The sequence below is a fragment of the Thunnus albacares genome, chromosome 13 (assembly GCF_914725855.1).
Source record: "Thunnus albacares chromosome 13, fThuAlb1.1, whole genome shotgun sequence".
Taxonomy (NCBI): domain Eukaryota; kingdom Metazoa; phylum Chordata; class Actinopteri; order Scombriformes; family Scombridae; genus Thunnus; species Thunnus albacares.
In genome coordinates, this window is record NC_058118.1 from 21,648,152 (window position 1) to 21,663,017 (window position 14,866).

At 40.5% G+C, this 14,866-nt stretch overlaps 1 protein-coding gene across 1 annotated transcript in view; it reads left to right on the plus strand.

Annotated features, from left to right (window-relative positions):
• jade2 (jade family PHD finger 2) overlaps positions 1 to 14,866 on the plus strand; it is a 202,614-nt gene that overhangs the window by 166,700 nt on the left and 21,048 nt on the right. Inside the window, exon 11 of the mRNA XM_044369919.1 lies at positions 3,345 to 3,462. Coding sequence (XP_044225854.1) covers positions 3,345 to 3,462 — 118 coding nt within the window. The remainder of the gene's footprint in view (positions 1 to 3,344; positions 3,463 to 14,866) is intronic.

Genomic DNA, 14,866 nt, shown 5'->3' on the forward strand with positions numbered 1-14,866 from the left:
GGTATTGTGCTCTCATTGCTCTTCCTCCTCTTCCCATCCTGCTCTCCACTCCCCTGTCATGCGTCCAGGCAGAGGTATTTGTTTTTGAAAACACACACACACACACACACACACACACACACACACACGCACACACAGAGTGTCCTAATCAAAGCCAGGCTCTGCACATTGTGTCCCAGTTGAGCGGCTATTTTTATCTGCAGCGCTCTAACAGGGATGGAATGGGTCAGATAGGCCAAGCTGACGAATCCATCAAGACCAACAGATAAACGGTCGGACTGCAGGACAGCCAATACACACTCAATATACACAGGCGCACACACACACACACACACACGCACGCACACACACCTACACCTACACACATATACTGCTCAAGTAAACAAATAAACCAATTCTGTTTATTTATCTCATGAATGCAAACTCATACAGCCCTTCCTCTCTTCCTGTCTCTTTATCTCTCACTTGCTGACACACACTCGTGCACACACACACACACACACACACATGTGTGTGCGCGCACATGCATGCACATACATAGGTAGTTTCAGTCTGTGGTTTGTTTTCATGTTATGTTTATATCTGCATTTCCTTGTTTGTTCTGCCTCTTTAATACCTGAATCCATGCCCGCCTACACACATCCACACACACACACACACACACTCTGTCCTGTCCCATTAGCACCATGGCAGAACCTCAGCCTCGCACATGCAAGACGCTGCTACACACACACACACACACACACACACGCAGATGTGGTAAGAGACAGATGATTACTGATTTGCTGTTGTGCGAGAGATCCAATTGGCAGACTTCCAGGTTCTGGCTTGTTAGTTTGGGACTGAAGTGCTCTGGCTTGGACCCAATTAGCGCCTCCCTCTCTTTCCAGTTACTTTATGGTCATGACTGTGTGTTGGATATGATGTGTGCAGTATATCCACAGCTGTACACAGACTGTAAATCTTCACAAACACTATGCTCTGTACATTAAAACAAAACTGAGAAGATGAAATATTTGTGTTGCAGATAAACATATGTGTCTGTTATAGCTCTTACTGAAACCAACATACAGCAGCACCTATGAGGACATTAAACAGCTATAAACCTGTGCCGCGTTGTACGTGTTGTTACGAAAACATTTACAGAACAGTAAGGCTACACGTTGTACAGTAGCGGTAGGCAAATGGCGGCCAAATCTGACCCACCGACAAACAAAAGCTGAATTTTTCCCTTTATAGATGACATAAAATCATATATATGACTCTGAAATCTACAGTAGATAACAATGTAAACACAATACTGATGTAGATTCCAATAAATTTGACTTTGTTACATCTTTAACTTACAAGATATGGAGTAGCAGTCAAAAGTTTGGACACAATTTCTCATTCACATGAACAGGAAGGTACATACATACAGTATATATAATGATAAGAACATTATCAGGTGTTAATAGCTATAACTTGGACAAGATCTGGTATAAACAGGATTATAAAACTGACAGAAAGAGCATTCCTCCAACCTCTAGTGTTATTTTGCCCGGCGGTTACATAAACAAGGATATAAACAACAATCAATACTTCCTGAATGAGACACACTGGAATGAATGGGGAGTGAATTTCAGTCTGACAGCACTTTGACTCTTTCTCTCTCCTTATAGCTGCCTCTTTCCATCACTTTCTGTCCTTTACCTCCCTGTTCTAAGAGCTTCTGATGTACAGGAACTAGTGGAACAGTTTTCTGTCAGTACTCTATGCTAACATGTGTATCTACTCTCTGTAATTGTCGCTTTATCTGTAGATAATATTGTCGTGTAAGCATTTAACAACCACAGCTGTTACAGGGGGACAATATCTTTCTGTCTTGTTTGCCAAAGCGTCTGCAGTGTTTGACTCTCTCTCCCTACCTGTCTCTCCGTTTATCTATTTCTGTCTGCTTATTACAGTCTTGTTCTGAGTCTGTACTTGCTCTGACTGCTCCTCTTATATGTTGCCAATTCAAAACACACACACAGACACACACGCACACATTTACAACCACAGCTTTTCTTTGAACATCCATATGTGCTTCACATAAACATGCACACACACACACACACACACACACACACATTCGTTCTCCTAGCTCTATACTCTCTATCCACACGCATACACACTCATATACTGCTTATAGCGCCATATGATAGTAATTTGGCCGTATGGAGGAGGAGGAGGAGGGCTCAGCTGGAGTTTGTGCCTGAGTGGAAGAAGAGTCTGAGATCCAGTTTACTGGCAGGAAGCTGGGAGTCGCCTTCTCATCTCATTACTGGATGCACATAAATCTCTCATGTTATATGTTGTTGCTCTGATCTTTTTTTAACCTTAAGATTCTCCAAAAGTTCCATCTTCTTAGAGCAGAGCGTTTGGCGAGACAGTGTTGTGACACATGAGACTAAAAAATGATTAATTCACTTATACAGTTATTTATGAAAAACAACACTTTTGATTTAGCTCTAGTTTGGTCTCCACCAGTTTCTGACAAAAAATGTGTGGCTCTTTAGCCGATAGATGTTTCACTTTCTTCACATTATTCGGTGACTTTGTCTAGGTGCTGGGTAGGTAGCGTACAGTAGGGCTATCAGAACTTGTTTGATTGATGAGAGAGGTGAACCCAACAGTTACTATGCCGTAAAACCAAAACAATGAACTAAAAGTGTCTAAAAATGTCTATAGAGCTGCAGAGTTTGGTGTTAAATAGAGCTGCAAAGATTAATCAATTGACAGAAAATTAATCTGCAACTAATTTGATCATCAAATGATCATTTTAGTCATTTTTTTAAGCAAAAACGTTGGCTGTTTTTGGGATTTAAGGCTTTTCTTTGTGATATATAACAGTAAACAGAATATTTTGGGGCGTTTTGGACCGCTGGAGTCCTCCTTTGACTCTGGGAAATTGCGTCGGCCATTTTTAACTCTTTTCTAACATTTTACAAACCAAACAATCAATCGATTATATAGAGAATCATCAGTTGCAGAGCTAGTAGTGAATTGTCATTATGAGCAGCTCCTCACAAATTAAACATCTGATCCAATTTCAATAAAGAAAATATGGATTACAACTGTCCTAGCTGAAAGTGTGTGTGTGTGTGTGTGTAATGTTTGTGTCACAGCAACATGACTGGACAGAATGCATGCTTTGTGTTTATTTTTCTACACATGCTTACTGGTCATAATCTTTATGCACCTGTAAACCTCACTGTCATGTGCCAGCACTAAATCAGGATGCGTTTGCAACAAAATGAAATGTGCTGCCCTTGTTACATCTCTGTCCTGTTATTCTGTAACGACGACGTAATGTGTTTCAGGTGCGTAACCTGTGCTACATGGTGACACGGAGGGAGAAGATGAAACACACCCTGTGCGACCTCCAGGAGAAGATCTTCAACCTGCAGATACAACTACTGGAAGAGGACATGGCTGGAGGTAAGAGAGAGAGAAAAAACATGAATGTGTATGTCACCTAAACACACCGATGTTAAAACCTGTTACCTTTCACCCACTCCGGCACTGTAGTCAAGACCACCAACAGGCACTCTGTCCACCCTAAATAAAAGTACAATTTGGAAAGCTCAAGTGTATAACAGTTACATCTAAACCCTTTGCTGACTGAGTGTGGTGGGTGGACAGTTTTGGAAATGGCCTGTCATCATTTTTGCACAGTAGGCCACACTTGACATCTGCACAGCAAAGAACACTGTCGCACATCATCTACAGAAATGGAACTCAATTTCCCATCCACTCTGTACAGGTGATTGACCTTGATGCATTTCATGCAGCTGCTCTGCGGTGGAGAACAGGGAGTATGAAGCCGACTGTTTGAGTTGATGCTGCTGTGTTGGCTCGATTTACTCTGAAAAAAAGAGTAGTGGGAGATTAAGTTTTTAGGATTCATTATTTCAAAAAAATTTCACCTGTGCAGTATTTCTATCACTTTTTATAGTCGTCTATATTTGTTTTTCACCTCCCTGGATTATTAGCATTCTTTCCATTTCACATGGAAACAACAATCTCATAAATTAGCTTGTGGCAGTGTTGGTTATTGTAACCTCATTGTTTTTAATGATAATAACAATGATTTCAAATACTTTATTCATGTAGCACCTATTTAACATTGTTACAAAGTGCTTTAAAAATAATGAACTAACTATACAAAGCGGCAAGAAAATGATCAATAATAGTAAAACAATAAACTTAAAATGATGTATGAACTGTAGAATTATAAACAATTAGGGTGCCTTTTTATTAAAAATGAATAGTTCCATTGACAGAGCGATGCCCCTTGGTTAGAGTATTCAAGAATCTAGGGACTCCTCAAGATTGCATTGACTGTAAGGACCTTAGACCAGGAGCTGGTATACATGGGGTCAGTAACTCATTGATGTAATCAGAGGCTGGACTGTGAGGAGCCTAAAAATGTTTCAGTAAAATCTTAAAATCAATTCTACATCAGACTGAAATGAGGGTCATCAAAAGCTGGTGTGAAATTGTCATATGTCTTTGAACCTGTTATTTGCCTGGCAGCTGCATTTTGTACCAGCTGAAGTCGTTGAAGTAGAGTGAATTGCAGTTGTCAAGTCTGGACGAGATAAAGGCATCGACAATTTTCTTTAAAGCAGCTATAATCAATACTTTTTTATTATAATAATCTATCAAATGACAGTGTGTAATATCAGAAGCGTTGCTCGTAATGATGAAACCTACAGAGAATTATCACCCGACTCTGCCGCTCTCCTCAAGTTACGGAGCTTTATAGCGTGTCTCAGGTCATTGTTTAGCAACTTTACTGCGTTGGTTCACTCTCACTGCTCTCATGGCGTTGTTTTCAGATGCAGCAGGCAGCTATTTTCAGAGAAAATGCTCCAAATTCTTCACTGTACACTATCTGCTCAGCACCAAATGGAAAACAGACACAGTTAACAACTAGTTGGTGAACACAGTGGAGCATTTAGCAGCTAAAGACAGAGAGAGAGACCAAAAACAGAGCTAAACGAGTGTGTACATCGGACTCGTATTCATCAGGACAGAAACACCGAACTCCAACTGGATGATAATGTTGCTCCATAACTGCTGGATTTGTTAATAAGCAACTGTTTGCTAACAAGTTCAGCTTAAAAGATGATGACATGTCAGTTGGGATGATATGTCGGCTGAATTAATCAAGATTGAACCACCATCTAAACTTGATCATTAAAACAAAAGTTAGAGTCAAATTACATGCACAGATTTTTAACTGCCAATTTTACATTGGCTGCCAGACTTCCAAGCTGTTGTTGTTATGATAATGACGGTGAACTGTTGTGTAATGGTGAACCCTAGTTATGGAGATGACGGTTAAGAAATGATAGTGACCTGTATCTGTCTCGGATAAAAAAAAAAAAAAACAAGATGTCTATTAGTTATAGTAGTTGTGACCTGCGGCTGTCATGATGATGACAGTGAAAGCTTGTTGTCATGGTAATACCAGTGACGTCTCGCTGGCAGGGTAATGATGGTGAACTCTGAGTGTGTGTGTGTGTGTGTAGAGAGAGAATGCTCAATTTGCAGTGCTCATCATTCCCAAGGAAGGCTGCACACACACATTTATGCTCTCAACTAAATCTTACAAACACTTGCACTCCCTCTGTGTCTTTTCATATACACACTCCCAAATGCATGCACACACACACACACACACACACACACACACACACACACACACACACACACACACACACACACACACACACACACACATGCACACACACAGTGCGAGGCTCCTGACTCAGCAGATTGCTGCCATCAGGTACTGGGAGCTGTGCTGCTGGCACTAAACAGCCATATCTATTCACACTGCCACAGGAGTTAGATTAGAGAGGATACTTGTGTGTGTGTGTGTGTGTGTGTGTGTGTGTGTGTGTGTGTGTGTGTGTGTGTGTGTGTGTGTGTGTGTGTGTGTGTGTGTGTGTGTGTTTGTAAGAGAGAGAGAGAGAGCGAGCACCAGAGAGTGAAAGATGAGGTTGTCTTCCATAATGATTTGTCGTGTCCCTCACCTTGTATCTACCTCTTTGCTCTGCCTCTTTTATCTTATTTTCCACTCTCCATTTCTCTTTATCCTCTTCTTTAATCAATTTTCTCCTCCATCTGTTTCTTTCTTTCTCTGTCTTTCATTTGAGGTGTCCTCCAAGGCTTATATTTTCCTCGTCTTTCTTTCTCCTCTATCTTATTTTGGCTTGTCTTGCCTGACAACCTGTTTCAGTCAGTCCATCAGTCGTCTCCTCAGTTTGTTCTCTTTTTTTTTTTTTGTTCTTTGGGCTTTTCAAACTCTAAAACAAGGTTTCAGATCAAAATGTGACCCTAAAAGTAACTGAAAACACTGATTTAAGTTTTTAGACAATGCTATTGACAAATAGTTTTCAGTTGGTTATGTTGCCAGGGTCGTAAAGTAAGGCAGTCATATTAATGCCTCCAACTTCCAAATGCATATTTACTCATAAATAAATGCAGAACAGGCTTAATACAATAAGCTAAATATGTTGGATATTCGGTCTAAATACACTGCTGACATAGTTTAAAATATATATTGTCAGACTACACAATATTTGTGTCTTTCACGATGGTCACCATGTTAGATTAGACAATCATAGTGCCATTCATCCTTGCCGTGTCTTTATCAGTAGACTGGCAACACTACAAGTATGACCCCGACCAATCATCATTCACAACCTTCATAGGTCGTGAATTGAGGCAAGAAAACCTGATCAACAAAACGGTCACTGATGACTGACTGAATCAGCCTGCTGAGAAGGCGGAGATGACAGCTCTCCCCGCCGTCTGAGACACTAAATGCGGCTCAGCTCGGCCACACAGCTTTGACTCTCTGTGTCGGTGTTTGGCTAGACCTCTTATCGGGTGAGACGCCTCATGACTGTTTTTCCGATTATGTCACACTACAAGGTTCATCGTTCCCGACGTTCTTTATCGGGGTCGATGCTGGAAATTTGTCGGCAATGGCGAAATCATGTCAAAATAGGACTGAATTCGTGTAGTCCGATCCTGGTTTTACAGTATGTGTTTAAAAAAAAAATGCTGTTTGGCCAGTGTTGAACTTTTTTTGGCTTTTAAAATTGGTCTGACATCCAGTTCTAGGCAGCACAGAAATCTTTTACAACTGTAAAATCAGATTTCTGTGAAACCTGCAGATATCCTGAGATTACCCTCAGCACCAGCACCACTATTTTCCCTCTCCTCATCTCCCTCCGCTCTTGTTTCCATGTGAAAAACACACACAGATCTCTCTTCTTAACCCATCTGAAACAGAGCCACTAACCTCCGTCCGCCTGTCTGTCTCTCATAGTTCTTCATCTGTCATGTTGCACGCTCTGTCTGCCAGTCCGCCTGTCTGTCTGTCATGTTTATCTGCCTGTCTGTCATGTTGGGGGTGCTGCTCTCGTCATGCTTTGTGAATGCTAGCATGTTATCAGCGGGGGCGAACAGGCAGGTGGGCGATATCCCTGTTGTCCCACATGCAGACAGAGAAGCTACATAATGCTTAAAGCACAGAAGAAGTGAAATGCATCCGGCATCCAGTATATTTGTAGTGTGTTAAAAGCTTGTGGACATTTAGCCAAAAACGTAAAACTATTTCAAATTGCTTGAAACTTTTGAAACTTTTAAAAAATCACCCTAGAAAATGTGTAGTACCATTCCAATGCCGCCCAACTGATGGTATGTCTGAGTACCTCAAATTATCCTGAAAAGAACATATGAGAATTATATATGGCATGCCAAAAGCCTGTAAATAAAGGGAGTGAAAAGCCAAGACTTTAAATGAATCGGAATGTCATCCAGTCAGTGTTCATCACCGCTTATATGACCGAGACTACGATTTGATTTTTGCTCAGTCAGCATCAAGAACGACAGTCTGTTAAAGAGTATAACTACGCCTAATAAATGTCTATCGAATAGTCACGACGCATAGAATAAAACAATTCAAGGACGGCTGTAATAACACTTGTCGTCAGGCAGGGAAAAGTTATATGCTCAGTATAAACACAGATTGCTGAAAGGCGCGGACAATGACTTGGCATGACCATGATCTGCTCTTGTTTTTTAAATTTCACACTAAGTGGATCCAGATTCTGAGCAGGAGACAAGCTGTTTTCCATTCATAATTTATCAGTTCTGCAAGACTTTTGGTACAACTACCTTGCCTGAACCGCAGCTTTTGAACCATGGTCGGAAAAGTAATGTTGTTGGTAATGTTTTTCTCTTCTGTGGCAGTAAATACAACACACAGGCACGCTGATAACCGTACTTCAGTTAGAGCTTCACAGGATATTCAAGGCTAACAAACAAACCTAACCACTCGAAATTGAATGGCTATGTCTGTGTACTGGCACTCTTCCGCTCGCAACACAGACACCCACACTCAGCTAACCTCTCAAAGGCCAAAGGCTGGCCTCCCTGTCTTTTGTGCTTACACCTCACCTGCGTCGTCACACATTACGTAGCCGTTTGGCCCCACCTCACACAGACATTTGCCCCCACACGCTCACATATCCACCACTCCTTTTTTTTGCATTTTTATGAATATGCTGGAAGGCAGGGGTCCCAGCAGGATTTGAGGATGTACTCATCCTTTAAAAAAAAAAAAAGTTGACTTTAAAAGAAAGCTTGAAGTCATATTGGCTCAACAGGAAACTTTATCACTCTTCTGTTTACAGTGTAAACCTCCTCTCTGGCCCTTAAGATAACAGGATTTCCCTCTTATCACAATCAAGGGTGAAACCATTTTTTTTTGTTGTTAGTAGATTTATCCCTCTTTAATGTATTTGATTCTTTTTTCTTCTGACCAGTTCTTTTTGTTCATGCACACATTGATATGCACGATCACACAGTATTCTGATGCTTCTTCGTCTTTGAAGGAAAAACACTGATACACATAAATAAGACTACAGCCAAGAGTGTGCAGCCATGACAGCGGCTCTGTGAGGCTGCACTTTGACACAACAGTGCTTTGAGCTAAATGCTAACATTAGCATGCTACCTTGTATGTTCAGCAGGTACGTTGTTCACCATGTTCATTGTCTTAGTTTAGAATGTTGCTAATATGCTAATGCTAATATTTTCTAATTAGCACAAACACAAAGCACAGCTGCGGTCAAAATCACACAAATGACGCATGGCAAAAAATTTGCTTCATGTTCTGATAATAAACCAAAGTATATACCAGTGTATTGGACAAACTGAAATTTTGACCTGATGATGGCACTAGAGGAAGAGTCAGGAGATCCCAAGGGGAACATAAATGTGTGTACCTAATTAAATGGCAGTCCATCCAACAGTTGAGATATTTCAGTCTGGACCAACAGACCGACGTTGTCATCCCCACATGTACACAGACACACACACATGCACACACACACACAATTATTGTTATGCAGGAAGTGCACCACATTTACATTCTGGCTCAAACTGAACCGTGACAAGCTGACAGTGGTTAGTATTGGCCTCTCTGATCTGCTCTCAGCAAGTGTGTGTGTGTGTGTGTGTATGTGTGTAAGAGTATGAGGAAGACAGATAAAATAAGGATGGAGGAAGAGGAGGATGAGAAGGGACAAGAAGGTAATAGGATAAGAGAAAGAGTGGAAGAAGAGAGAAAGTGGAGTAGTAACGATGAGAGAGAAAGGAGGAGAGAGTGTATGTGAAAGGACAGAAGAAAGGGAGGAGAGAGGGAGAAAAAGACAGTAGGGGAGAGAGAAAAAAAAAAAAACCTTTTCACATTGCACTAATGAGCTCAGGTAAGAAATGGGACACAGTGGCTACACACACATAGACTCACGCTGCAGTTCAGTGCACCTAGAAAGAGGGGAAATTAATCACACACTTCAAAAAGACGAATCCCCCGGTGCTTTTGCACCTTCTAAACAAGAGAGAGAAGAGGTTTGGAGGGAAGGAAGGAGGGAGGGAGGGGTAATATTGCAGAGATGGAGAGAAAGGTAGAATGTAAAGACAAAAGAGGAAAAAAAAAAAAGCTTAGATCTGACAAAAAAAAAGTGTTTAAAATGGTTTCCACTGCTGATAGTTGGATTTGTGCTAAGATTACAACCTGCAGGGAGAAAGCTTCCACACATTCAAGCAGAGCCTGCAGGCGTCCTTGAAAACCCAAAGACTAGTTTTCGTCTTTTTCCAAGCTGTAGAACATACAAAAGAACAAGATCAGATTAGGAAAAAAGAAATGGGGAAAAATGTTGAAAAATGGTCCCTGGGAGATTAGAGGATAAGATGGTCCTCCTGTCAAAACAAAAAAAAAAGAAAGAAATTACAATTTAGGAGTTCTGTGAAGAAGCGTTCCCTCTGGGAGCTACCTTAAAGATCCCCCTGGCGCTAATGGCCTCTGCAATTTCAGCAACCACCATAAAATAAATTGGAAAAAGGGGGAGAAATGTCTGTTAGATGTACCTGCACTCTTTTAGAAATCCTCCTCATAAAAAAAGTTTGCTACCTTTTCACTAATTCCACAAGTCAGATTTTAGTTTTACCATGTGAAGGTATGGTCACATTACACTTAAAGTTCTAGGAATATTTGCATATTTGTCTCACATTAACATATATTGAAGCCCACACAACAAACTAATTTAAGCATGCATTTTCTGTTTTGGTGCGATCTCCATCTGATTCACACTTCAAAGTTCATCCTTGTTCAACTTGCGAATGTGCACAGACGGCCAATATAAACACTGATGCACTGTTTGGCAATGGAGTGTCATTATTCTAGTGTTTTTCATCACTATGTTTAGTACAAAATCACACCACCAGACTACAAACTGTAGCGTCATTCTCATACACTGTTTACAATTTCAATATTTATTTATTACTTGTATCAGAACCATGATACCACGTCAGTTTTTCAGACTCTGTGCGGGGCAGTTTTGGCTAATATAAATAACCTTTAAACTCTGACAGCACGGGTTCATAATTGCCTTGTAGTGACCCTTTTCGTCCTAATAGTACCATGAACCAAGAGGAACAGGAACTAAATCAAGAACTAAAAAGTGCATTCTTGTTTGTGCACTTGCACTGTGTCTGAACAGCTGTAAAACTTAAAGGTGCACTATGTCAGATTTGGCCAGAATTTTAGTTTAAAACATTCAAATATCAACTAAAGTTATCAAGAGTATGTGAAGAAATAAAAGTTTTGATGTCATGTCAAAGACGTCTATGTATTGTGTTATAGAGATAGCTACTGAAGTTAGCATGCTAACCAGCTAGCCCCGACCCATCCTATCTCGTAGTACCACTTTGTACCTCAAGGGTGATAGTGAGTCACTGTAGCGTGCAGTCTGCCCTCAGTCCAATATGAGAGGAAGAAGAAGTAGCGCTACCCCGAGCCACTACGGCAAGAATGGCGGAGATTTTGAGCCAGGCCAAAAGCTACTCTAAGTTTCTCTGTAGGATAGTTAATATCTCACTTTATTGAGTTTTAATATTTTTTCAGACGAGAAAGTAACCATTTAGATTCCCCTATGTGGTCAGTTTATCCAAATAACGCCTATTTGGAAATTTGCGCTGCTGTTGCAGCCGCTGGCCGGGGGAGACAGCTGGTCATCTCAGCTGCATGATCTAATAAACTGATCTGTGGTTATTTACCACTGGCTCTAATGTATTTTGATATCTTGGCGACACCATAGCACAGATTTACTGTAAACGGTAATCATTGTGTTGTTCATTGTTATTTGCTGCTGCACAACTGTGATGTTTGAATGAATGGTGGAAAGGAAACTTGCAAGAGGAGAAAGGGAAATTGAAGATGCCAGAATTACATACCAGACACTTGATTTAGACCCTGGTATCTTTAAAATGTTGAAATGCAACGAAAATCCTTCTGGCAATCACCAGTGCGAAGCTTAACCCTGAACATGTACTGCTATAGTACAAGATCAGATATAAATGTGCACTATTCACAGCACCATCTCATTGAACAAACCTACAGCTTCATTCTGCTGTGCACAGATCAGCCAGAGACATCCTTTCATCTATAGGTGAGCCAGAGTCAAGATTTTTGTTAGAATTCAAGGTTAGCATGAGATTTCTTGTTATAATACCTATCATGATGAAATAAAAGCATTTCTAAATTGTGTGGAGTGATATTTTCTCTTATGTGGAGAGATAAACCTTGTAAATCCTGTGCGGAGAGATGAATCTTGTAAATAAGCATTTAAGAAAGCTGTTCCTCTTAATCTGATACAATTTTTTAACAATTTACAAAAGCACAAGATCTGAAGACAGGAAGGATGTTAGCTTCGGTTCTGGTGCACAGCTACAGCCAGTTTCCTTGAAAGAAATTGAATAGCTGTGAGGATACTGTGTCAACTTCTGACCTCTGACTATGAAAATCAATTTTTACTTTAAGGAACAAGTTTGATTGCAAGCGTCTTGGCAAACAAATATAGAAATGAAACAAAAATCTATTGACCTATCAAAGCTCATGACTTTAAGGCAACTAACATGAAAAAAAAAAATTCAACTTCCCTCAAACAAACATAAAAATTTCTAACTTTCTACCTTTCTACCGTTCTTCCCACTTTAGTTTCAAATGGGTCACAGTCACACCTTTGTGCAGTGCATGTTTTGAGGCTCGGAACAGTACGTCAAGGTCATAAAACCTTTACAAACTGCTGCAGTTTTCACTCCACATAACGTCTAACGAGAAGACATTTCCTACCTTCCTTTTAACCCCGGCAACGGTCTGGCGTAGACCTGGAAATAAAACTCCTCTACTTTTTTCACACATCTCATTCCGTCCCATTTCATCTTCCTTATCAGCATTCATGCTGTCAGTCTCTATATCGTCTCCACATGGTTTATTCTTCCACTTCACCTTACATTTTATTGCCGAAGTGGAGTAGCAGCATGAAACTTGTCACACCAATAAATGGGAACTTTTTGCAGCCATGAACATACCGCACATCACAAATTTCCTTTTTCACTTTTCTTTCTTTGTAAACATTTTAAACGCAAGTATTATACCCCTACTGAACTATACTTTCACACTATCTCTCTTCTCTTTTGCTCCCTAAGTCCTCACACACACACACACACACTCACACACACACATATACACACACACACACACACACACACATACACACACACACAGGGGTCGTCTCAGTGTGAAATCTCTCTCTGGTCTCTCTCAGCTTCATTCATGCATGTCCTGCTCCTCCGTGCTAAAGCAAGCATGAGGACAGCCCACTGCTGGCTATGACAGCAACACACACACACCCACACACACATACACACATTTAGTAGGCGTATAGGCATGTTGTACTGACCAACACACACACACCAATTTAAGTCTATTCTGTACACTACAGAACAGCACTGCAGCTTTTACTTAAGAAGTTTGTTTTTTTTTTTTTTACAGATTTTCGTTGATCTAAAAAGAGGAACAAATTTTCAAAAGCTTCACCTTGAATATTATATCTACAGTAAAAAGGTATAAATGCATTTGTCTCTCATTTGAAGCTTACGTAACCTCTCCAGGTTATAATGGCAGCTGAAGATACTTGTTCTCGCTGTTGTTCGAGACACAGAGAAAATCTGTTGAACTCCAGCGATTTCAACAGATATGATTATACAGGAAGTACCTGAACCTTGATCAGTTTTAAACGATGCGTACGGGTAAGAGAGCGACATGAATGAGAGAACCTGTGAAAACGATAAAACATTTGTCTCACTTGGAAGTCCATAAATGTGATTCATCCGTGTGATTGTGTTAGTTTTTTTTGGATAATCGTGAGCAAGGTAACTGTTAATTGTTGTAACTAAAGAGCTAAAGTGGACATATTATTCTTCTTCGACATTTTTTCGGTAGTTACCGAACAGCCTTGGGTTTATAACCACCAGCCTCTGGACTGGAGTAGGACGGACCCCTGACTTGCATGTAGTACGGATTGCACTCAGACATCAGACTGATTAAAAACAATCAATTGAAGCTTCAGCCATCCAAATTAGTAAAATCAAGTGGATATCTTTCAGTCTTTTTAGTGCCAAATTCCTTATTTTTGTTACTGTCTTTATACTGCAGTTCAACAAACACTGTCTGGGGAAATATAAGGAGAGAATCAAATACTGGAAGACATCTGACATCTTCAGATAAACTTTTAAATACATTTTTGCTCAAAACAAGGCTTTTGTCCCCCATCACTTCCATTGTAAGCACATTTAGAAAAGATCTTTTAATGGCCGATATGAACAGAGTGATTACAGCGAGGAAAACCTTTTTCAAAATTCATACGGGCACCTGATCATCGGTTTAAGATAGACTTGAAGAACAGCGAATCTATCCTTTAAGTGTCAGATCATCCCTGTCAACTGTTTCACCCTACAGTGACTGCTGAACCATGCACACACACACACACACACACACACACACCGAAACAAATAAACTCCGCTTTCCTAAACCCCAGTACAGCTGTAATGAACCTGCATGTGCCACCTGCTGTACAAATACACACAAACACACACACACACACACACACACACACACACACACACATATAAACATGATACACAGCAGCAGGAGAGTTAGTGAGCCATGCAGTCAGGACTCTGTGTTTGTGTAAACAGCAGGAGCCTGTTACAACAAGACATCCCAACAATACGGGCTTCCCATGTTATAGAACGAGAGAGAGAGAGAACGATTGTTTATGTGAGAGTCAGTAGCGTGTGACCGCATGTGTCTGCGTCGTTTCCTTACATGCTGTGTGTGTGTGCGTGCAGCATGCATGTGTTTGTGTGTATCCGTTAAATGCAGAGTTGAGTAATAATCTGTTTTATTTTACCT